This window comes from Pseudorasbora parva, chromosome 18 (assembly GCF_024679245.1).
Source record: "Pseudorasbora parva isolate DD20220531a chromosome 18, ASM2467924v1, whole genome shotgun sequence".
NCBI classification, from domain to species: domain Eukaryota; kingdom Metazoa; phylum Chordata; class Actinopteri; order Cypriniformes; family Gobionidae; genus Pseudorasbora; species Pseudorasbora parva.
This window is the reverse complement of record NC_090189.1, coordinates 25,301,062-25,326,524: the sequence shown is the minus strand read 5'-3', so window position 1 is coordinate 25,326,524 and position 25,463 is coordinate 25,301,062. Positions and strand designations below refer to the sequence as shown.

At 38.0% G+C, this 25,463-nt stretch overlaps 1 protein-coding gene across 5 annotated transcripts in view; it reads left to right on the top strand.

Moving 5' to 3' along the window:
- Window positions 1–5,524: 5,524 nt before the first annotated feature.
- cxxc5a (CXXC finger protein 5a) overlaps window positions 5,525–25,463 on the top strand; it is a 30,754-nt gene continuing 10,815 nt past the window's right edge. Inside the window, exons 1-2 of one of the 5 annotated variants that reach the window (XM_067423500.1) lie at window positions 5,525–5,604; window positions 20,742–21,771. In XM_067423500.1, the coding sequence (XP_067279601.1) occupies window positions 20,965–21,771 (807 nt within the window). In that variant the 5' untranslated portion in view covers window positions 5,525–5,604; window positions 20,742–20,964. The other 4 variants (XM_067423497.1, XM_067423499.1, XM_067423501.1 and 1 more) reach the window with 4 other exon arrangements.

Sequence of the window (25,463 nt, the reverse complement as noted above, 5' to 3'; positions counted from 1 at the left end):
CAATGTCCAGATTTATGAATGCCATTGACATTCAATGAATGTTGCAAATGCAGTCTAAAAGTTGGAAAAACAACATTTGGAAATCTAGGATCCAAAATGAAGTTTTAGTATTGTGATAAATTTTGAAACAAATAAAAATGATATAATGAATAAGTTATGCGCAAACTTTTGAACTAGGTCACTATAATCAACGAATCAAATTTGTGTTATTGATCATGTGAACTCATTTGTGATTGGTCTGATGCTCTTACGTTCACTGAAGCATACGATTAGAACATTTCAAATCATGCTGAAGAACATGATCATCAGGTTTAACGCACAACTTCAGAGTTGTTTTGTTGCATCTCAAGTGCTGCTGTCATTAAAGCAAAAGGGGTTTGCAGAGCGAATCAAAGGGACAGTTCACACAAAAATGAAAATTCTGTCCTCATTTACTCACCCTGAAGTTGTTCCAAACCTGGAGGAATTTCTTCTGTTGAACACAAAAGATACTTTGAAGAATGTCCAAACAGCTGATGGGCTTCATTGACTTCCATAGTATTTTTTCCCCATAGCCTACTATGGAAGTCAATGGGGACCATCAGCTGTTTGGTTACCAATATTCTTTAAAATATCTTCTTTTGAAGAAACTCCTACAGCTTTAAACACATTTGGGTGAGTAAATGATGACAGAATTTTCCTTTTTGGTTGACCTGTCACTTATAAGGTGTATTGGGACATAAGGTCAAGTGAGACGGTTGTCTGGCTATCACCAGACCAAGCTCAATTTAAGATTGAACATTGGTCTGGGGAGTCTGTTCTGTCCTTCAACCAATCAGACCACAAGAGGCGTGAGCAACGACCCATCATTTCTCTATCTGTCTTCGTGTTAAACCCGCCAATAGCACGCCAGGTATTAGCCAGTCTGTGATTGGTTCCTGCAAAAGTGTAACAGAAGCAGCAGAAAGGAATGTACAGTTTTCAGACTGAGTTGCAGGGCAAAGTCAAATCACCGGCAGATGAGGCTGGGTTTACCTAGTCTAGTGAGACAGTATAACTGTACAGAGATTATTTTCCCATTCATGAGTGAAAATAAAAACTTTTTTTCTGAACCCTAGCTGTGAGGAAAGAATTCAAATTGATTGCCCATATTGGTGTGACATCATCAGAGTGGGCGGGGCAGGCATCAAAAAGGGTGTTGACCCTGAAATGCACTGGGAAAATGGGCTTTAGCTAGTTTTCATAATAAAGTGATACAATTGATTTTATTTCATTTGATTTTTCCTTTAATGGAAACATGAATATGATGCACTTCTGCAACACAATCAGTAAACACTATTAATATCATTTTTCTATTTTCAGAATTGGTTATTTAGTCCCATCCACCCAAAAACAATTTAGGTGATAGGACATGCAGCTTTTGTGCAGTAATAGGTTTATTGGTTTATTAAAACAGTTTATTGGGGATTTATTCCAAATTTACTCCCCCTCCCCCCAAAAAAGAGGGGGTTTTGGGTCAGTTCACATTATTTAATGAATTTTTTTATTATTATTTCACTGAATTTTGGAAGTGTTTTTTAATTCCAATGACATTTCAGCTTCAAGCATATCTTTACGTTAATTTATTGTGCTGTATGCCTAATGTATGAATTGTGGATGGATTATGAACATTGAGAAAAAAAGTTGAACAGAAATAAACATGGAATGAAAAAGGCAATCTTGCATGTGAAATTATAGGCTACTGTGCAGTAAATATGCTTACACCAACCTAAATAAATGTAAAGATGTGCTGTCCCAATCACCCAAATGTTTCCCCAAAAAGTTTTTGTATCAGTTTACAATGTAAACTTTACATAAACGATTATGTCACATATCCTTACATTATAATATAAAACCTAAAATTGGTAGGTAATATCTTCAGTATTACAGAAAATTATAGGCTATAATATGTTCGGCTGTTTTTTTAATTTATAGAAACTTGGCAAGAAACCTTATACCCTATAAATAAGAAACTATAATAAACTAATAGCCTAATACATTTAATTTCTAACAGGAAAATATTAAGTTAGAAAATGGCAAATTGGAAGCCTTTTTAATAGTGGTCTCACTCTTGGCACACGTGCTAATATAAACCTAACTGTCGGAAAAAACATAATATGATAAAATATCCTTGCGTCAGGAGTAAACTGTCTTTGATGCGCCTTCCATGAAGGTTTTAGTAAAGGCGATATTTGTGTGTGAGAGAGGCGAGTATTGGTAGCACATCCCCTCCCCATTCTCTTGCTCGCTCGCTCGCTCGCTCTTTCTCTCTCTCTCTCTCTCTCTCTCGCTCGCACGCGCGTTATTTTCCAGCTCGGAGCCTCAAACCCGCGCGGCTCGATCGATTCGCATTGATTGTCCCTGACGAGCTGCTCCACTTTCTAGCCAATGTCAGCCCGTCTGCGATCGGGAAGGAGAGAAATGAAGGAAAATCTCTGCCGCCCTGGCGGTGTCATTTCCACACACTTCGGTTGGCCGCCTGCCAGCAGACAGGACATTCAAAAGAAGCGGAGTGGACTGAGCGAAACCAGGAGCCGAGCGACCACAGCTGACCCCTGTTTACCGTAGCAGACCACACAATTCATAGCAGTGTAATGCGTGTTCTGCGTCGCTAATGTGCACGGGCATTTAAAAAGCGTGCTTTAATTACATTTTATTCATATATTTGTATTTAATTTTCATACTTTCATGGGTCAATGAAAAATATAAATGTCAGAGTTAAAAAAACAAAAAAACGAAAAAAACAACAACGAAAAAACAAAAGGAAATCCTTTTTAAAAATTCTAAAGTCTAAAATGTCTAGTTTTTACACACTTTTTGTATACACGTTGGTTTCATACTTTTTGGGAATTCAAAAAAGTACTTAACTGACATGCACATAAAATATGCGTGAGAATATAGAGTATATATATATATATATATATATATATATATATATATATATATATATATATATATATATATATATATATATATACAAAACTTTTATTTGTGTGAATACTGTACACATATATTTATACACAGAAGCGCCAACACACACACACACACACACACACACACACACACACACACACACACACACACACACACACACACAATTATTTATTTGACAGCACTAACATATATATATATATATATTTTTGTGTGTGTGTATACACGCACATGTATATATTTAGAAACTTTTATGTTAAATGCAATAATTACATTTGACAATATGCACTCACCTAAAGGATTATTAGGAACCTGTTCAATTTCTCATTAATGCAATTATCTAATCAACCAACTTACATGGCAGTTGCTTCAATGCATTTAGCGGTGTGGTCCTGGTCAAGACAATCTCCTGAACTCCAAACTGAATGTCAGAATGGGAAAGAAAGGGGATTTAAGCAATTTTGAGCGTGGCATGGTTGTTGGTGTCAGACGGGCCAGTCTGAGTATTTCACAATCTGATCAGTTACTGGGATTTTAACGCACAATTATTTGTAGGGTTTACAAAAAAGGGTGTGAAAAGGAAAAAAAACATCCAGTATGCGGCAGTCCTGTGGGCGAAAATGCCTTGTTGATTCTAGAGGTCAGAAGAGAAAGGGTCGACTGATTCAAGCTGATAGAAGAGCAACTTTGACTGAAATAACCACTCGTTACAACCGAGGTATGCAGCAAAGCACTTGTGAAGCCACAACACGCACAACCTTGAGACGGATGGGCTACAACAGCAGAAGACCCCACTGGGTACCACTCATCTCCACTACAAATAGGAAACTCACCAAAATTGGACAGTTGAAGATTGGAAAAATGTTGCCTAGTCTGATGAGTCTTGATTTCTGTTGAGACATTCAGATGGTATGAATTTGGCGTAAACAGAATGAGAGCATGGATCAATCGTACCTTGTTACCACTGTGCTGGTGGTGTAATGGTGTGGGGGATTTTTAGCACACTTTAGGCCCCTTAGTGCCAATTGGGCATCGTTTAAATGCCATGACCTACCTGAGCATTGTTTCTGACCATGTCCATCCCTTTACGACCACCATCCTCTGATGGCTACTTCCAGCAGGATAATGCACCATGTCACAAAGCTCAAATTATTTCAAAATGGTTTCTTGAACATGACAATGAGTTCACTGTACTAAAATGGTCCCCACAGTCACCAGATCTAAACCCAATAGAGCATCTTTAGGATGTGGTGGAACAGGAGCTTCGTGCCCTGGATATGCATCCCACAAATCTCCATCAACTGCAACATGCTATCCTATCAATATGGGCCAACATTTCTAAAGAATTTCAGCACCTTGCTGAATTAATGCCACGTTGAATTAAGGCAGTTCTGAAGGTGAAAGGGGGTCAAACACAGTATTAGTATGGTGTGTATGTATGTGTGTGTGTGTGTGTGTATGTGTGTGTGTGTGTATATATATATATATATATATATATATATATATATATATATATATATATAACACATATATTTCCTTAATGTATGTAAAATATTAAATAAAGATATGACGTCATGAGCTTTCTTGCGATTATTCAATTTGACCTGGACTAAACATGCCTAAAATGTAATATGTTTAATATATGTAATGAATTTGACTGTCATGGGTCTGAATGGGTCCTTACTTTTTTATGATTTTCTTGTCAGATGACAACAAAATGGCTTTGTGCTTGTTGGTTGTCACATTAAAATATTACATCAGACTACTTACAAGATTTTTCAGTTTTTCAAGATTTTTTTATTTTAATTATTTACAATAACTGGACAGTTACACCACTAATTCTTACTTCAACAACCTTAACATCAAAATAAAAAAATAGTAAAAATAAAATAGTTTAATTAAATCAACCAACCAACCAATCAAAACAATGTTTATAAGGTGTGAATTAAAATACTTTTTTATTTTGTATTTTAAATAAAGATTAATAGAACAGAAGTCATTTTTATTTTTTAATGCATTTTGCATATCCTTAGATCTTGGCAAAAATAAACAGCATTCATACAATTAGAATGGCAGCCAATTAGTTACTAGTTGCTTAGGAATTTGCTACTAAATCTTAATTCATACTATATGTATATATATATATATATATATATATATATATATATATATATATATATATATATATATATATATAGAGAGAGAGAGAGAGAGAGAGAGAGAGAGAGAGAGAGAGATAGAGAGAGAGTAGAGTATATATATATATATATATATATATATATATATATATATATATATATATAGTATGAATTCAGATAAAATATTTTTGCATAAAGTTTCAAAAAGTGCAAAACATGATTGAAACTTTTTTATTTTATTATTCCATACTAATTTATTCCGTCGAATAATACAAAATACTTCAAAATGAAAACAAATAGTAGGATTACAAAGTCATGCAGTCACCACGTGCATCCTTCTGACATTGTTTGATGGTAAATATGAATGTGTTGAAGGGAAGTTCAGTCTTAAAGCGGTATGACGACATATCAACTTTTGCTCCTAGAGAAAAAAAAATCACAGGCTGCACAGTGCACAGGGAGACAGAGCCGACAACAGATCTCCGTCCGTGACATCAACCCGCAAATCTTTCACTATGTACGTTCACATCGAGAAACACCCTACACGTTACGCTTCGACATTTAAAACGTCGCCAAAAAGAAGCGCCGCGTAACGCGAAACGTCTTTGTTTATCTGTGCGTTCTCTCCGTCTCAGCGTCGCCGAAAGTCCAGTTCGGTTTTTACGTGAAGCTCCAAAAATCTATGAAATGTGTTTGCATGTTCTTCTGGATGTAGAGGTGGGATTGCGAGAATCGAAAGGTTGGTGAGCCCACACGCTCAGCTTCCCAGAAAGTACGTTTAGCAATAATTCACTATTCTCTTCCTCACGCGCTCGGCTCGGTCGAAGGCTACATGATTTCTGGAAGTGGAGAATAAGCTTTTTCTCCCTTCTTTTTGCCATCAATCTCAACGACAGGCTTGGAGAAGGGGCGCTCGGACAGTGGAAGCCCTCCCCTCTGCTCGGATCTGCCTTGGTAGGTGCGAATAAAAAAGGGGCCAGTGTTTGCAAATATGCAGATACATCGAAAGGGGGGGAATCATACTTTTTTGAAGTCTGCTCAAAGTTGGGATGTCATCTTCCTAACGATCTTGTTGGCTGGGAGAACGGGAGAATGATTGTACCGTACATTGTCAGTCGTGCTGCTGCAGACCGTACACTGGCACCGCAGAGACCCGGGTTTCAGATCACTGAGTCTAGACAAAAGGTATTTTTGTGCTGCTTTAATGTCAAATTAAATTAAGATCCGACGCGTAATTTTAGCGACTGGACAATATCGACTTGATTTTCTTATGGAAACACGATCACGCTTCCCAGGAAGTATTTGCCTTTTGCTTGAATTCTTTAGAACGCAAGTATCACATTTAATCATTTGACAGAATATGCATGTAATCGTATTTAAATGCTGTGGTGGGCTGCACAAACTTAATACTCTTTAATAATTTGCTTGTAAAATTATGATGCCGATGACGTTTATGATAGTTGCTCCAGCATGTAACGACAGGTGGTATTGTAGTTGATGATGCGTTATGTTATAGACGCGGAACTTTTGCTCTAGCAGCAGCGGCAGGAGCAGCACACCTGTGCGTTACTAAAACGCCGTGCTCGTTATTATGACGGTAATATTGTAAAATATAAAAGGTTTTTTGAATTTATCTTCAATTTGCTGTTTAGTCTCTCGTGATTTGTGGTGATTAGTGCAACTCATCGCTGTGGGATTAGGCAAAATGTGCGCTTCATTGTTCACTGAGAGGATACTATCAGGCTGATGTCGCCGCGGAGAGCGCGCGGGGATTTACTGCTGCAGTCCGCGGCCGACAGCGCGCGGCGCTCATGCACGCACTGTTTGTGTGATTGCCAGTCATTAACTTTCACTATGACGCAAAGAGTTGGAGAAGTTCTCAAGCGCATTTAACTTTGAGCTGTGCGAACGCTCAGGACGCCGCTCGAAAAAAGCGCACATCTGGCTGGGCGAGCTCTGAAAACATGAATTATTGTCAACGTCCTGTGGATCTCGTGCGCAAGTGTGCTCGTGTGTAGTGCTTGCGTGTGAGAGCGTGCGTGCTAGTATGTGTGTGTGTGTGTGTGTGTGTGTGTGTAATCGTCAAGCGGTGTGAGGAAGAAAGACAGCGGCAGGGGGAGATAGCCTAGGTGTGTGTGTGTGTGTGTGTGTGTGAGTGAGTGAGTGAGTGTGACTTGAGGTAGATGTTTCGTTCGACTACATTACCTGAATTACTCGATATATGCCCGTGTGACGCTGTAATCCCACTTATTTTTTCCCCTCCTCTTAGAGGCTTCAGCGCTTAGTGGCAATGGATTATCCATTTCTTGAAATTTGTCCTGGAAATGAATTTGACAAATGTTAGAAGTTTAAGTGTTAATGATTGGCTGACTTTAAAAATGTAATACAATTAATAGTAATTAATAATAAAAATAAATAAAAGATAACTTAAAAAAACAAATAAAATAAAAAACATGGTGTTTTTATAGCATATATATATATATATATATATATATATATATATATATATATATATATATATATATATATATATATATATGCTACACACACACACACACACACACACACACACGCGCGCATGTTGTGTTTCCATGTTTTATGCAGACATTCCATAAGCTTAATGGTTTTTATACTGTATAAACTGTATATTTTATCCCCCTACACTTCCCCTACCCCTAAGCCTACCCATCACAGGAAGGATTTTGCATTCTACATTTTCAAAAAACAATACTTAGTATGATTTATAAGATGTTTTCCTCATGGGGACCAAAAAAAAAGTCCCCACAAGGACAAGGATTTCAGATATTGCCATCTCTGTGGGGACATTTTGTCCCCATAATGTAGAGTTTACCAGCCGCCCCCCCCCCCCCCCCCCCCCCCACACACACACACACACACGGTATGGTGGTCAATTAACCTAAATTCCCATAATCATTAATTTAAATTAACAATCAATTAATCATTAACCAACTGCAGGGGGCACTACTAAGGGGGCACTACTTATCATGTTAGTTAACCACTAGCTTAACCAACACAAAATATAATTAAAAAAAAAGATTGTGTTGCTCAAAAATGTTTTGACCGTTTGCATTTTTTTTTTTTTTTTGAATTATGGCAACTTTGAGTTAATTTACGTTCAACCAACAAGCTACATGAGTTAGAGGAACTTAATAATTTGTAGCATAAACACACATTTTTAAGTTGATTACTACCAGAGTTGTAGCCCTGGAGCAATTCATCTCTAAAAGCTGTCATAGCACATGCTAACATAACTTATTTTACATGTATATTTAATGAATGAGTAAGATATACTTGTTAAAGTTAATATTAAAGTTAATCAATAACTTTATAGTCTTAACTGCATGTATTATAAATTAAATATAGGTTAAACTGTATTAAACGCCCGAAGCATTCTTTTTAACACTTGAAGGCCCGTTTTGACAAGTATTCAAATAAGAGCAGTCTTAAATGAATTGAATAATGTCTTAAATCTACTCACTGGCATTAGCACAGTCATTGTTAATAAAGTCGGTCAATGTACCTTCTACTCTTTAGCACAATGGTGACCACAAAAACTTCGACATTAGAAACTCTTTAAAAGGTCAAACATAATAGCATTAAACACTAGAACGAAAACAATTAATTACCAAAAACTTACCCCTTACCAAAAACAAATAAATTAACACTTAATTTCAACATTTATTCTCCTCATGCAGTCTTATGCAAAGCATGCTGGGCAAAGCTACCTAATTTACAAAATTGAGTTGAGTTGAGTTGAGTTGAAATTACAGAAGATACTAAGTTGATGCAATGTTAAACATTAATATATTAACATAACTCTACAAAATCATGTTTGCAACTTAAAAGGTTAAATTAAAACAATAAATTCAAAATTTTACATTGTAAACATGCATGTATTTAAGTTGTGGTGACAGGTCCCCTGAATTACTTCTTAGAGTATCATTTTAAAGCTTAAAGTTACAGCTAATATCAGACCGTCACTTAACAAGTGCTTTTAAGGTTTTTTTTCTCACATATTAGAAGTGCTTTATTTTCAAAGCGTGAAAAATAACTGCTTTTCATAAAAATGTGACCTGTAAAATAATCATAACAGATAGATTTGTGTCATATATTGTCGTAAGGTCTCAACTAGCAGAATACATCAAGAATATTTCAGTGAGAGACCAAACTGTACCAAGTGTTTGTATATGAACGTTTTCAGCGCCACGTTTTTGCTTGTAGCTTCGCGTAACCATAGTAGGGAAACCAAAGTAAGGAAACCATAGTAGATTACATATCTTTATTTAGAGGTGGTCTCGAATGAGCCCAAACAAAACATGACATGCTGCTTAGCTAAAGCTATAGGCCTTCCGGGATCCGATCGTGCCGCGATCATGACGCAGTGTTTTCCAGGGTCATTTGAAAGTTCACCAAATGGAAACTGGATTGCGGCTGTAATGGGTGGGTATAGTGGGTAGGGACGGTGTGTAGATACCAATCTGACAATGTTTCACAGCTGGAGCATGCTTGGATTTGTTTAATTGGTCAGATTGACAGGTCTAGCTTTACCTTGTGTCATAGATTAGGAGCGCGCAGCTGAAACAGCGCTGGAAAATCATCACTCATTCACCAGGATCTTATTAGGCCCACTTGTTGTTTTTTCTGTGTAGTTTTATTGTGCCATTTACTTGAGTAAGTAGTTCTTATGTTTAGTAAAATAACTTGCTTGGAGTTTTTTTTTGGAAACTTGGTTAATTCTTTTTTGTAATAAATGGCCTGCCTACCTAATCCATTGCATGGCTTGACGACATTAATATATTTAGAATACGTAACTACGGCGCTCGCTTAATTTTTCCTTGTGTGTTTGCTGCATGTATATGAGCCGCACAAACCTTAAAACTACGCAATAATAATGCTTAATTGACCATCAATACGTTTTATCTATTCAATTATTATTGACAACTTGTGACTGTAGTAATAAATATTAGGGCTGTCAAAATGTGATTAATGTTTTCAGTTTAAAAAGTTAAAAATATTTAATTCAATTAACGCAGCATCCGCTTTTTCATCCTAATTTGTCTAGTGTTATATTATGATTTGCGCTCTTATTCATGAAAATGTTTTTGAACCATGTAAGCGCCACAAGAACTGTATTAAATGTAGTGTATGTGACAAACAGACGACTGCGCAGAAAGATGCGCGCCAGAAGTGTTCTTTTCACATTTGAATGCCCATTTTGACGAGTATTCTTTTAAGAGCAGTCTTAAATGATGTCTTAAATTAACTTAAAGAGCTGTGAGAAAATCAAAAGCTCGTCCAATCCGCGCAGATCTTAAAGGGACAGCAGCCTAATAAACCCGCTGCTGCGATGTCTGTCTTTTAAGTTAATCAAAGAACAAAGGTAACAGAGAAAATTGTGGCTTTAATACAGATCAATCTATATTTCATTTATAATATATACAGTTAAGACTGTAAAGTTATTGATTAACTTCAATACACAGAATTTCTGTATATTTACAGCCTGTTAGACAGGAAGGCCACTAGTAAATATGACATTTATTATAATAGGTTTATGTGAAGATTGTTTTAAGTTCACTTACATTAAAAGTTGTTATTTTTGTAAAGTCTAATAAATGTTGAAATTGATAGCTTTCAACTATACTGTAATGTTGAATGGCTATAATTAATGTTTTTTCTTTTTTTTTTTTTTTTTTTATCTGAGACATTAGTGTCAGTGATACTGGCCTTCATTCATAAAAAGATACCATTACAACAAATATTTAAAATATCCTGCCTTTAATTAGTTTCTAATTTAATTTGGAGATTAACTATGAAATTATTACAATACAAAATATAAATTACAGAAGAAATGTGTGATTTATATAATGTTTAAAAATAGCCGATGGTCAGGGCCGATGATATCCTGAGAATCAAAAGGATGTGGAAAATGTGTCAGACTGCAACTCATACTGTATGTGAAGAAAATGTGTGTTGTGTTGAATTTAGGGCAAGTTTACAAGACAATAATGGATCCACATTTAAAAAAAGGCAATATAAAAGCAATCTCTAATTGACCCTGAATCACCTGTAGTTCAAGCCAGGGTTGCCAGGTCTGCAGTTTCTTTTACACTAAAAATTATTTGTAATGTACTTTACGTCGAATAATCGGAATGCGCTTTGTTCTTTGTTACTTTTGATGAGAAACATTTTATGAAAACTACCCCACCCCATACAAGCATTCAATCATTTAAGTTTTTGAATGTTATTTTTTTTTCCTGAAAATAAATACCAGTTGAATATATTAGCTCTGTTGTACATTTAAACCTTTAATATTAATGTACCAAATGAGAGAGACTTTTTAGAGAGATATTTTTTTTTCCTTAAAAAACAGCAGATCTGTATCGGCAGATAATAATTGGTTATCGTATTGGTGGAGAAATTTAGTATCGAAGCATCTATTTAAAATACAAAACTCTTGTTCACTGTAGGATTGTAGGTTTGGTTTTCAATGGGGGGAGGATCAATTAGTCGCGTGTTTGTCCCTAAGGGAAGAGGCACGAGTTCTCCTCGCAAACATCTTCACATGACATACCATTAGAGGCCTTAAAACCTAAATGCATAAATTAATACATTTTGTCAGTTAACATGAATGTTTAAATAGTCTGCTGTGGAGACATACTGAATGTTTCTTCCGCACTGCAACTGTCACATACAATCATTTCTAAACATGGCAAATGGAAATTTGAGGAGAAACTATGTCTGTGATTTAAAGACTTTAAGGAATTTCAGGAAGCAAAGTTTAAAATTTCCAAACCATCTTCTCAAGTTGCTGTTTGGGTGTAATTAGCCATTACTGGACTTCCTTCCTTTTAATGTAGCGATATAAGTCATAAAATTCTCCAGACACATCTTTATGTAGCTATTATCATGTGCTTAGTACATTCTGCTGAATTTATGTGTAGCTACGTTTATGCTTTTTGACACTGAGGGTATTGCAGTTTTCCAAAGCAATATCATCTGATTTATTTTGAACACTTTTTACCTTTGGCATCTTAATATTTGAGCAATTAATATTAGTGTCCTTTTGACTGCAAGCACAGTAACAGAGGAAGAGATTGTGTCATTGTTGTCCGACAAATCGCTTCAATTGATCATGATATTAGCCAAGCCTGCAGTCTCCCTCTCATTTACTGAAGCTTTCACGCCTCGATCGCCCCCCGGTGACCGGTCCCAGTATAGCCGCCGCTCTGTGTTTTCTAATGGACGCAAGGCAAACTAAATAATAAAATTTCACTTCAAAAAATGTTCCCCAAAGTTAGTTTATGTCACTGAAGGCAATTATCATCACGATGATTTCATTTCAGGTGTTCGTTTTAAAAATAAGTTTACTTTGAGTTAGTTATTTGATGCTATAAAAACGGGGGTGTGACGTCATGATTGACAGCTGAGACTGACGTCTTCTCTGAGTGAAGTTGTCACTGAGGCACTAACGGACTTTTTTCGAAATTTTTGGGAGCAGATTGGAGCTTTAGCTTTAATTTCTACATTTCCATAACTGTTTATTTCACACCAACATAATTAATTGTTCTGCATCCGCGAGAGTGTGGGCGGGCTTTTGATATCGCGACTGTACTTCCTGCTCTACTTCCTGCGCTCTACTGCGCAACTCCGGTCCCGAAATCGCTACTGCGCAGACTCGGTCCCAAGATGTCAGCGCCGTGCACCCCCGCCTGAAAGCTTCAAATCTGCTAAGCGGAAACGGATGATGTCGAGTCGTCCATATTTTTTTACGGTCTATGATATTAGCACATTAGCACACACTTTAACAGTATGAGCTCCGAAAGTATTAGCATCTGCAGGAATTGATCATATCCAGTATCATTACACCAATAACAACACTGATGACTTGCTAGTCACGTAGAGTGTCCAAAAGTGGCTTAGTTAGTGCTTAGTTATACAGTAGATTTACACTACAACCACTAATAATGCTGTTTGCTAGCAGCGACGCTAGCTGTCACAAAAACAGCAACAATGTCTATTTCTCTCAACTTTGCGTGCTTTTCCACTCTGTCTGGTCGGTGTCGCCTTTTTCCTGTTCAGCTGTAAGTTTCTTGACCTCTCAACCTCTGTTTGAAAACGAATCCTCTCTTGTCAGTCCAATTCAGCAAGGTCGTTGCTCATTCTTTCCCTTTGATCAAAGAATAATATCCTCAAAGGCTAATATCTTACATTTGTGACACATTGGACTTGAAACAAAATAGCATTGTAGTTTATGTAACCTAATGACAGCTTTAGAAAAGAGCTTTTTATATTCCATCCTCACCTCTCAATGGTTTCGTTTCTGTTTTTAGATCATTTGAGGTAATGCTGATTGCCGTTACAGCACAGCCCCGTTGTGTCCTTTGTCACCGCTAACCATTCAAACATTATTGATTATGAAGAGTAAAGAGGCGCTCTAAAACACTGGAGAGCTGAATTGATCAAACTGTATTTCGGCCATCTCATATTCTCAGTTTAAGGATGGAACTAAAATGTGCTTATTACATTTATGTCCGCATTTCGTGTTGCTGACAGAAGCAACCAATGAATGATTAACCAGCTGAACTGATTTTGACCATATGACAGATGAGATCAGAATGAACTTGCCAGTGAATGACGGTCATGTGTACGACCGTTTGTTCCCAGTCTGATTATTCTTTCAGTTGGTTTATTTATTGACTCATCTGACTTCATGGCTTTTTCTCTAATATTTTGGAGCTTTTGACATTCCATATTATCTATAAATGGGTCATTATGTTTCCTCTACTGAGCTGGTGATTACATGGTTAAGGGTCTGATTACACAAGCTCTATTTGAATGAATACAAAGCATTAGAATCATTCATAACCATGCTTTTGAATAGGGCTAGGTTAATTGCGTTGGGCTCTGGCTTGCTGTCTTTACAGCGGTGAGTGAGGCATTGTGCTGCCGCAAAGAAAAGAGTGCAGCGTGTGGCCCGAGGTACGGCGCGCACCTCTCAAACCGTAGCACACAATCAGCTACATTAAAAGTTTTCAACCCCTCAGCTGAGTCTGAACTGCACAACATCTGCGTCAGCGTACTGCTGTACCTTGAGTCATCTGCTCCATTTTTTTTTAGCATGGATGTTTATTTAAAGCCTAAAAAAAGGACAAATATTTTCATGACCTCATGAATTTGTAATTTGATTGGCTTCTACCTTGGACCAAAAGAACATGTCTCACCTAATATTCTGCTCCATAAATAATAATTCATGTTTCTTAACCCCCATCAGCCTCCTCCTTCTTCTTCTTCTTCTTCTTCTTCTTCTTCTTTTTCTTTTCTTTTTTTTAACGTTGCCAGCCACCGTCAGCATTTTTAAAACATTTTCATGGCCCCCAGAATATTTAGTTGTATGAATATCTGAGCATTCAATAAATCATAAGGGAGGGGAAAGGGTGGGGGGGGGGGAAGACATAGCCTCTTCTTTTAAACAACAATAACAAAAAAAGTTTGATTCTAGCTTAATGCATTCTTTTTTTATTACCACTTAAAAATGGGTATGTTTTATAAAAAAAAGCTAACATTTTTTCAAAGACTACATCCAGATCGGATTCAGAACGATGATCAAAACATAGATGGAGTAGATTATGTCCATCAATGCTTGCACAAATAGCTTGCACAATACCTCGTCCTGGGTAGACATTAGGCAGTTTTATATGCTGTTTAATGTTGATAATTGCGTTGTTTTACATATGCATCTGCTTGCTGTGTTATTGCTTGTGTCTGCTTGTTTTTCCCCTGTGTTTTGATCTGGAGTTACTGGATACTCTTTCAGAAGATGCTTATGGAAGCTTGTTTCCGTCACTTGAGTAAAAAATAAAAAAGGTAGTCTCGCATAGCCAGACCTTCAGACTGATGGCAGAAGGTCTGGAATCCATGGCAGCTTTCACTGGCCAAGGACCACCCAGAGGCCATCTGACTGACATTTCATTTTGAAAACATTTAGCATTAATGCAAACCGACCGGTGTGTAAAACTCTTGGATGTATTTTAAAGAGTCTATACTGTGAACTTAAGCCGGGTGCACACTGTGCGAATTTGGCCACGATTTGGCCGTCTGGGACAAATTTAGCAAATCCTAAAAGATTCCTCAGATCCTAGGCTAAAATCTGACGTCTTTGGTCGTTAGTTTGACATGTTCACCGGCAGCCGATTAATGAGCGCTGCGATCAAATTTTACCTCAGACGAAATTCTGGCAGTGTCAGAAGATTTGGCACAGAATCCTGCAGTGTGACTTCTCCTACGACGACAGTCAAATATCTCAGTTTAAGACAAACTATGACCAAAACGAGAGCTAGAGATTTCTTTGTAGCCAGCATTTCAGTCCCGCGTGTAATGCAGCTCACCATCACCGAACGCCTCATTCATTGATGATATGAACTCCGGGTGAGTTTTATTGCGCGCGTCCGTTTTTGGTGCGCCTTCACTAACGTGCAGTCTGACATTAATGTCAACTGAGATCTTACAGTGTGACATGGCGATCATGTTCGTACAGTCTGACAAGGGACATTCGCAAAGGATTTTGAAAAATCGCACAGTGTGCAGGACCCATTACTTTTGAAAACCAGTTGATCCCGATAAGCGCTCATTGTCACAGGGCGGTGTCCTTCTTCCATGAGGGGGTTTGGTTGCACTGACAATCTGTGTTTCCAGGCAAACCGTTAAAGAATGTGACATGTATGTCTACTGGTCAGATCAGATGACCAAATCCTGAAGTGCTTAAAATTAAGTGTGCCATATGCACGATATTCAATCAGCCTTCCGTGGCGCTGATCAATTCTGATATTGAAGTCAGAATTGTGAGAAAAAAGTATGAATTCTGACTTTACCCGCAATAACAAGTTTATATATATATATATATAGTTTATTTTCTTTGTTTGTAAAATGATTGTAGGATAAGAAAGATTGCTTTCTGCAGTTGCACTATTTTTAAAATGAAAAGCAGTTTTGTATGTGAAGTTTTGTCATAGACATCTGGACTTTTAAGTTGAGCATTTTTATGTATCCAGTCTCACAAAAGATAAACTGATATATAATCAGCTTCAGAATATAAATATCTGTTATTGCTGTCAGATAAAATTCACACATTGTGCATCCCTATTTATTCATGTGACATTAAATTGAGCAACATCACCTATTGTGAAATATAATTTGACCAAAATGAAGCTTCATGGCTGAAAGTTAAACATGAAATATGTTCTGGCGTGTCACATCAAATCACACAGCAGTTTTGAGTTCAGATATGGACAGACAAATTGCTGATTATGTTAAGTCTTTACTATGGATGCATTCTGGTCATTGAAATATAATTGCTGTTCCACTAGCTAAGCTATGTGGCAGAAAAAAATATACTGTGACTGAGGAATGAAGGAAATGTTGCAATGACAATCATTTCACTTAATTTGAAAAATCTGTGACTGAATTAGACAAAAATGTTGGAAGAGCGTGAAGTGCTGGCGTTTGACAGAATGTGGGAGTTACACATTTGTAGATGAGTTGATAAAATCAGAGGGTCAGAAGATTGATGATTTGATACGAGTCCTCTCTGAATACTGTGCTGAGAAGATGGAAGATAGTTCAACTTAAAGGTGGACCTGGTGGGGTTACAATGATTGACAGGAACCGATGTGGAGACAAATTCACTTATTTGAGCTTTTACGAGACCTCAGCAACCACAGGTCATATGTTACAGGAGTAGATGGGGGAGGGGGATGCACAAGACAACAAACTACAGAGAACTGACAATGCTTAGTAACTATCACACACTGTGTTTGCATTTTATTTGCTGTGAGATCAATGGTAGCATATTACCGCCAATAGCATCCGGCACACTGGGAAGCTGTGTGACTGGATTTACTCCTAACGGAAAAAAACTTCTCAAAACAGGAGGAAGCAAATCGATTAATTTATGTCCAGTGGGCTTATTTGCTAAGGCATTTTGTGGGCCCATTTCCATCACCCTAATGGTTACTTTGGGAACAGTAATTAAGCAAGTAGTGCTAACATTGAGCCACCTGTCCCTGGCCTTTTTCTTACCTCATCTGACTGGCCGCACTGCCTTTCTCACACGTTGTCATTCTAAACAAGACTTTATCAGAACATGGGCTCAGTAAGATGTTTGGACCCAGGTGGCCTTATGTAATTATGTACTTACATTTAAATGAATCATTTGATACAATGCATTCATTGTGTACATACACATATTTTGTTTTTATGTTGTACTTACATTTTAAAAATGACCTGCATGTAATTGTGTGTAATTCATTTCTGCTACATTTATAATTAAACTGTGGACACTTCCCTTACACCTAACATACCCACACCACCACATCTGTCACTAACGTTATCCGTATTCTACCTCAATATCAGCAGAAGTTTTTTGCAAAACAATATGAACACAATAAATACATTGAACTTATTTTTTGATGTAAGTACATAGTAGTTAAGGCCACTTAAAATAAAGTTGGACCAGATGTTTGAATGTTTTTGAACAATACCTTATGGACTCACCAGGGATGCGTTTATTTGATAAAAAATATTGTAAAAACTTTTGAAAATATATATATATATATATATATATATATATATATATATATATATATATATATATATATATATATATATATATATATATATATATATATATATATATATATATATATATCTTTGTATAGAAAAAGGTGTCAAATTGTTAATTTTGATCTTGGTCTTTATACAATTGAGACAAATAATTGGTCTCTGTACAAAAAAGTTCATATTAGTACTCTAAGGTACTAATATGCACTTTTTAGCAGTAAAACAAATCCAGATTCTTCAGAAACCATTCTTGTATGCTGATTTGGTTGTTCTGAATAACCATTTCTTATTATTATCAATGTTAAAAACAGTTGTGCTGCTTAATATTTTTGTGGAAACTGTGATCATTGAATCACATTCAGCATGTATAGAATGTCTAAAAAAATCAGAATTTATTTGAAAAGTTTTTTATTATATTAGATTTTACTATAAAACTTTTGAATGGTAGTATACACTGGTCTGGGATTGGATCACATAACATTGAAACAAAACAATAACAGATAGGAGTTTATATCATGGGGACGGACTGCTGAACGCTGCACACTGCACACTAACACTTGGGGTGTGGTGGTGTGTGGCCAACTGTTGGCTTGGTGCAGCATCCGTAAGAGTGGAACGGATTTGAGATGTGCCATATTGCCATTCCAAGCCAGGATAAAAGAAACCACGGGCTGTCCATCGCAAGCTAGCATGGTCCGTTAGACACAAGTTTTTCTCCTTAGCTTTGGATGGGAAGTGAGTCATTGCTGCTAATACTGAATAAAAACGCTGCTATGTAATTTCAGTGCTTTTGGGACGTGAAGGTCGGGTGCTTCCACAGTCCCAGCAAGAGATGTGTGCGGCGGGGAAGGTTTGGCAGGCGTGAGGTAAGGCTGCCTGGTGCAGCGTGGCCCCTGGTTTGGGAAGGAGAACGAGAGGAAAGAGAGAGCGACAGAGAAAAAGAGGCTGGCTGTGGTCCGCTGGCGCCACAGACCCCTGAGCTGGGGAGAATGCGGGGGCTGTGCTCCTGCCTTTGAAGCTTTACCTCCCACTAATTCTGGCCTTCCAATTTCCACACACTGCGTAGATCCCCTCCACCACCCCTCATCCTCTCCTCTCTCCCTCCCTGTCCCTTTGTTTCCCTTATAAGGACTGGCCCGGCCATTTCCTCAGCTTTTCTCAGTGGGGTTGTGTGTGTGGGTGTTTGTGGATGTCGCTGTTGTGGACAGGGGGCAGCCAATAAAAAAAAAGAGTTGAGTTTTTGGTGTTTGGGGTGGGTGTTCTGTCATGACGTGGGTTCTGTGTCTGGACGTTCAACATTCTGTCATGTTTCATATTTCACAGTGTGATTGACAACAGGTCTCTTTGGATTGCATTACAAAATTAGCATCTTTTTAAGTTTGATAATGTGATTTTTGAAGTTAAGTGTTAATAAATTACTTTGAGCCATCTTAAACTACACTAATACATGTGAATTATTCGGGGATAAACACTCTAGAATATAATTAGGCCATCAGGGAGGTAACAAGGCTGAGGATTTATAGGATTTATATAGTTCTAGGAATTATATATAAAACATTTTTTGTTTTTTGTTTTGACATTACAAGCTTTGCACTCAAAGTCATGAAACTATATTAGAAATTATATATACGAAATTTTAAGTAAATACATACCCCACCCACTCCTAATTTGTGTTGTTGTTGATATTTTAAGATGGGCACCTACTCTAAAATATACCAACAGGCACAGCTATAGTGCTAAGAATTGGATACAACAATTGTCCTTTAAAAGTCCTTTAAAGTTTTGTTGTTGTTGTTTTTTTTTGTGTGTGTGTGTGTGTGTGTGTGTGTGTGTGTGTGTGTGTGTGTGTGTATGCCCTTGTTTATATTACATTGTGGGGACCAAATGTCTCCATAAGGATAGTAAAACCTGAGATCACCTACATTGTGTACACTTTTCAAAAGGCTTATAAATTATACAGGATGAGTTTTTTTGAGAAAGTAAAAATGCAGAATATTTCCTGTGATTGGGTAGGTTCAGGGGCAGGGGCAGTGTAGGGGGATAGAAAACTATTACGTCAATGGAGAGTCACCACAAAGATAGTGAACCAGACGTGTGTGTGTGTGTGTGTGTGTGTGGGGGGGGGGGGGGGGGGGTAGGGATGGTGTATCGAAAATATGGACATTTGCAAATACATCAAGAAGTGGGGTCATGCTAAAAAATGATTGGATTAGGTCAGTTAAGCGAAATATCTAAATTAGCACAGTAAAAGACATCAGCTTTTCATTGTTAAAGTCATTTAACAATAGATAAATGATGTCATGATTTAGTGACACTAATGGCACCCGTTTTGTAGTATGACCACTTTATATCTTCATCTACCTATATGTGTGATTAGAGGGACAATAATGCCTTGCCTGCACCTTTCAGAGTACTTAATTCATGTGCTCGGACCTTCAAAATGAGTAGTACGTAGTATTAACCCCTGTAACCCTGTAGTATTAACTTTTAAAAGTTGTCTTATTGACTTTATTCATTAGAACTTTGTAGACGTTTGAGCCAAAGACATATTGATTTATTCTCACAAAAGTTAATGTTATTCATTTTCTATAATGCATATGCTGATAAAGACAAGTAATGGGTTATGTATAGTATGTTGTACTGTCTGCTGTCTCACGTCTCATCTTTTACATTAACAGTGAGTGTTAAAAGCTATGATTTCATGGTTTTGTTTTTTGCTTTTTTTATTATTCAAGTAGCTTTTTATCACATCTTCTGGCTGTGCAACTGTTCACTTGTCTTATTTTTGCTTTTACTCCTTCTACATAGCGTTTAAAGATAAATGTACATATTGATTTCTCTGGCACAGTAGGGGCATCCGTACAGCACTCAATAAAATGTTGGAGCCATGCGAAAGAAAGGCCCAAATCGCCGCTTGCTGTTCGCAGCCGCTGCTTTTTTGTTGTCAAGGTCTCTTTTGAGCATCAGAACGCTTTCAACATCTTTCCTTTTTTCTCTCCTTCTGTCTTTGTGTCTTAGTTTACAGGTTGCCGGCGGAAAGATGTGGATGAGGGCTGAAGTCTAAAGCTGAGGGCATTGGGGTCAGCCTGCCATTGGCCGGCCATTTCGCCCGTTACGGGGAGGCTCCACCCTCACCTGGGTACTGAGCGGATCTCGAGCACTGCCTGGCTCCTCCCTCGGCAGCCCCCGTCCCCTCCCCAACCCCGCCCCCCCTCCCGCGCTCACACCCCGGGGCTGGACCATGTCTGGCAGGCAGCCGGAGGGCAGCCGGACACCCAAGGCCCAGGACCAGGATACGGACCAGGACTGCGGGGAGGACAGCCCCGTCATTGAACGCCGCAACCGGAGCGGCATCATCAGCGAGCCCCTCAGCAAGAGCCTGAAGAGGTCTCGCACCCTCTCGCAGTACACCGCCGCGTGCCCCCAGACCGCCAACGGACTGAAACACAACGGCCAGGCAAAGAGTCACGCGGCCAAGCCCCAGCCCGCCCAGCAGCAGCCGCAGCAGCCTTCCGCCTCGGCCTTGGTGCCGAGCAAGCTGGACCGGACCCTGGAGCAGGTGTTGGAGGGACAGAATGGCCTGTTGCACTTTGCCCAGGCAGCTGCGCTGCTAAAGCGGGCGGGCATGGAGCACATGCTGCTGCCAGGGGGAATGGGAGTGGGCGTGGGCGGGGGCGAGGTTGGGACGGTTGACCTGGATGGAGCATCAGTGGCAGACGCTGTTGGGGGTCACACAGATTTCCCGTACGGCGTGGGTGGTGGCTTCCCCTTCAACCCGGGGCTCTTCATCATGACGCCAGCCGGAGTCTTCCTGGCTGACAGCGCACTGCACATGGCCGGCTTGACGGAGTACCCAGTGCAAAGCGAGCTAGCCTCCGCCATTAGCTCCGGAAAGAAGAAAAGGAAACGCTGTGGGATGTGTCCACCTTGCCGGCGCAGGATTAACTGCGAGCAGTGCAGCAGTTGCCGGAACCGCAAGACGGGCCACCAGATCTGCAAGTTCCGCAAGTGCGAGGAGCTCAAGAAGAAACCGTCTGCTGCACTGGAGGTAAACGATACTGAGACTCTGTGAGCTATATTAATACCTTTTAGTTGCTTTTGTTTTGTTACAGAGGGAATGTTTTGTGGCCAGAAAGCATAATAACATCCATTGCTGGGTGAACTTTGTACTCAGTGGTGATGTTGAGAGTGCCTCTGCTGAGGGTTAGGCTGGGAGATGAGGCTTTGGGGTGACAGGTGGCACTGACAGTAGTGGGGGAGGGAGATACAGCCAGACATGCACCATGGGGTTTGTTCTAATCTGCCCCCCACTGCGGCATCACGTCACTCTTCCCACATCATGCCTCTGTGACACTACTAGGACACTCCTCAGAGACATGACGCCCTCTGGTATGGCCGTTTTTATACGTCCCTGCGTTCATTAGACCGGTTTTACAGAGTGATATGGCTTTTGTTAGGATCAAGGATCGTATCGAGGTGGTTTCTTATGTTCAGAGATGTAGCGGTGGGCATGATGTGTGGTCGTATTTGTGTATGTGTTTTTATGTACGACGTAATCCATCTGGCTACAGGGCTGTCATCTGGAGCACCAGGTGTCTGTGACGAACAGCCCACCCCCTACTCTCCCTCACCAGTGGGGGCTGATGGTCCTCCAAACTTCTTGCTGAGGTCATTCCGAGTTATTTCAATAGTGTTTGAATTATGGCATATAAATTCGACAGATTATTTATTTTGAAGTCATCGTAAAATTAAAATGAACCCCATTTACTTAATGCACATTCCCTGGTCTCATTGTGAATGATCAGTGCATGCTGTTCCAAAGAAAAATGGGCACACTTTACAACTGGTTCGATTTATTAACATGATTTATTGCATTTGGTATAATGAACTAACAATAAACAATTTCACAACATTCATTAGTTACACTAGTTTATATTCAACAATGTTAATTTATACTATTGTTCATCAGCGTTTGTGTATGTTCAAAAATGTACATTAACCTAGATTAAAAAATGCTATAAACACTTATTTAAATTGTTAGTTCTTGTTAGCTATTGCATTAATTAATGTTTACTTAATGAACCTCATTTTAAAGTTTCATGTTTCACTTTTAAAATTTAGTCTCTTATGTCCACCAAGGCTTCATTTATCAAAAGTAGTATCTTAAAGGGATAATTCACTAATTCATCTTTATTAACTAAGGCCTTTATTAACCCCCTGGAGGCGTGTTGAGCACGTTATTTGACGGATAGATGCATTTTTTTATGGACGTCAAAAACAGAGAAACAATTACTGCCATTTTAAAGCTTAAATTATCCAAGACTTTTTAAATATAATTCCGATTGTATTCCTCTGAAAGAAGAATCTCATATACACTTAGGATGACTTATGGGTAAATCATGGGCTTCCTGTGATGAAAACAATGTCATTCCTGTGATGGTTAAGCATTACTCTAATCTTCAGTGTCACCTGACCCTTCAAAAATCATACAAATATGTTGATTTGGGGCTCAAGAGACACTCTTTTTTTGGAAATAAGTTGTGCTGCTTAATACTGAAACCATGATACATTTTCTTGATTCTTTGATTAATCGAAAGTTCAAAAGAACAGAATTTATTTGAAATATAAATCTTTTGTAACATTATAAATGTATTTACTGTCACTTTTGATAAACTTATTGTGTCCTTGCTGAATAAAAGTATTAGTTTGCATCAAAAAAAAAAAAAGACTGACTCAAACATTTTGATTATAGTGTAACTTTTTTCATAGTTTTAATTTTTGGCTCCCTTCTACATTGTTTTTGACGAATATCCCGTTTGACTGATATCACAGAACTGAAATGGGCATCACAAAACTTTACATTAATATATTAATATTTCAATATCTAACTGTTGTCTTCCGCTATTATTAGTTCCAAGATAGTTTGCTGGTCTGCAGGTCTTACACCTGCAAATTACATTTTAATGTAATCAAAAAGAGATTACCACAAATAAAGAAATTCTAATATAAAAGTTCATAATCATTCTGAAATATATCAGTAGTTTATATTTTATGAGGAGAGTTATAATTGATCTGTTGAAACATTTGATTGCCTATAACTGGACTTCGGCGTGTATCCTTGTAGAAGGCATCTATTCACTTGTGTCTCCAGTTATAATTTGTCTCTCTTCATGTTGTCATGTTTGATGTTCCTGCATCTAATATGTATTAGGCTCTTTTTAGTAAAAAAATGGGACAAATGATTCAATTAGTTTGAAGGTTCCTTTTAATTGATGTCTGCTATATTCATAGGAAGCGGTTTTGGATTTGTCCATTTGATGTCTTCCACAGAAATAAAATGTACCTTTAAATCAATATTTTTTGGTTGTTTTGTTTGCTGATTACAGAGTCATCATTGAAACACCGTCCCGTAAGAATACTAACGGCAGGGTGTTGCTGTGTCTCTGACGTTTTAGTCATTAAAAATGGTCTGATAATTCCACGCCACGTCTGCTCCCCCAGCTGTCCAGTCAGTATGGAGTCACACAAGGTCACGTCTGATGCCGTCTCAGGGAGCCCCTGTGAATAAAATGTGTCTAAAACATAAAACGCTACCGGTTTATGGTTTCTTAAATAGATGTTAATTTGAGAGCCTACCATGATGGGAATAGTTTTGCGCTAAGCATCTGAGATGTGCTACACCTGCTGTTTTATTGCTACTAGACGGAGTTGAAACAGTACCGTGGAAACCAAATCGAGCACAATTTATTGATTCATGTTTCTTTTTTGAAAGTGAATTTGTGAATACAAGTTAAATTGCTAGATGTTGTGTGTTGTTGGCCACAGATTATTGCTTTGTTAGAGCCTTTTATCTAGTTTTCATGTTTGCTAAAAAGAAGAGGTTGTTAAAGTCTGATTGTGTATGTTTTGTAGACCAGGTCATCATACTGTACTGTATAATACATAATACAGTGATGTATTGATTCATGCTTCTTCTTTGAAAAGTGAATTTGTGAATACAAATTAAATAACTAGATGTTGATTGCTGTTGGCTATAAAACATAATCTACAGTAGAACCTTTTTGGCTAGTTTTGCCTGCTTGATAAAGTATAGTTTCTCTACACTTCTGTACACACATCTGCTACAAAACATAGTGAGAAATCAAAAGATCAGCATTTTAGTTTGTCATTGTAATGCTTTTGATGGTATTGGCACTATTTTTAGATCATTTATACTTTATTATTTAAATGGCAATACAGATCTGCATACACAGCAAAAGCAACGCTGGCTCTGATGAGAATAACTTGACCTGCATTAATCTAGTTAAGACCAAGTTGGTAGCTGGTTAAGTAAGTTACACCAATACACCAGCATTGCACGCTGAGCATCAACTTTTATGCTATTTTATGCAACTTTTATAAGTGTTTTATGCTGGTGAGCTGGTGTCCCCATCAGCCTTAAAGGCACAGTATGTAAGATTTTTGGATTAAAATATACAAAAACCACTTGAACCATGTTTTATATTTTTTTGACATGTGTACTTACATTACCCTAAATGTTTCCAAGAATGTTTCCATCCAGAGAAATAAGCAGGACACGGCCTGTGTCCATGCGTTGCCTATCAATGACATCATACCCGTGTGACCATCGATTTTTATTTTGTACACTGTAAAAAAAAAGAAAAGAAAAAAGTCTCCAATTGAAAATTTTCTAGTGACTGATCACATCTAAATTTTTTAGTTGGCCGAATTGAAATTCTG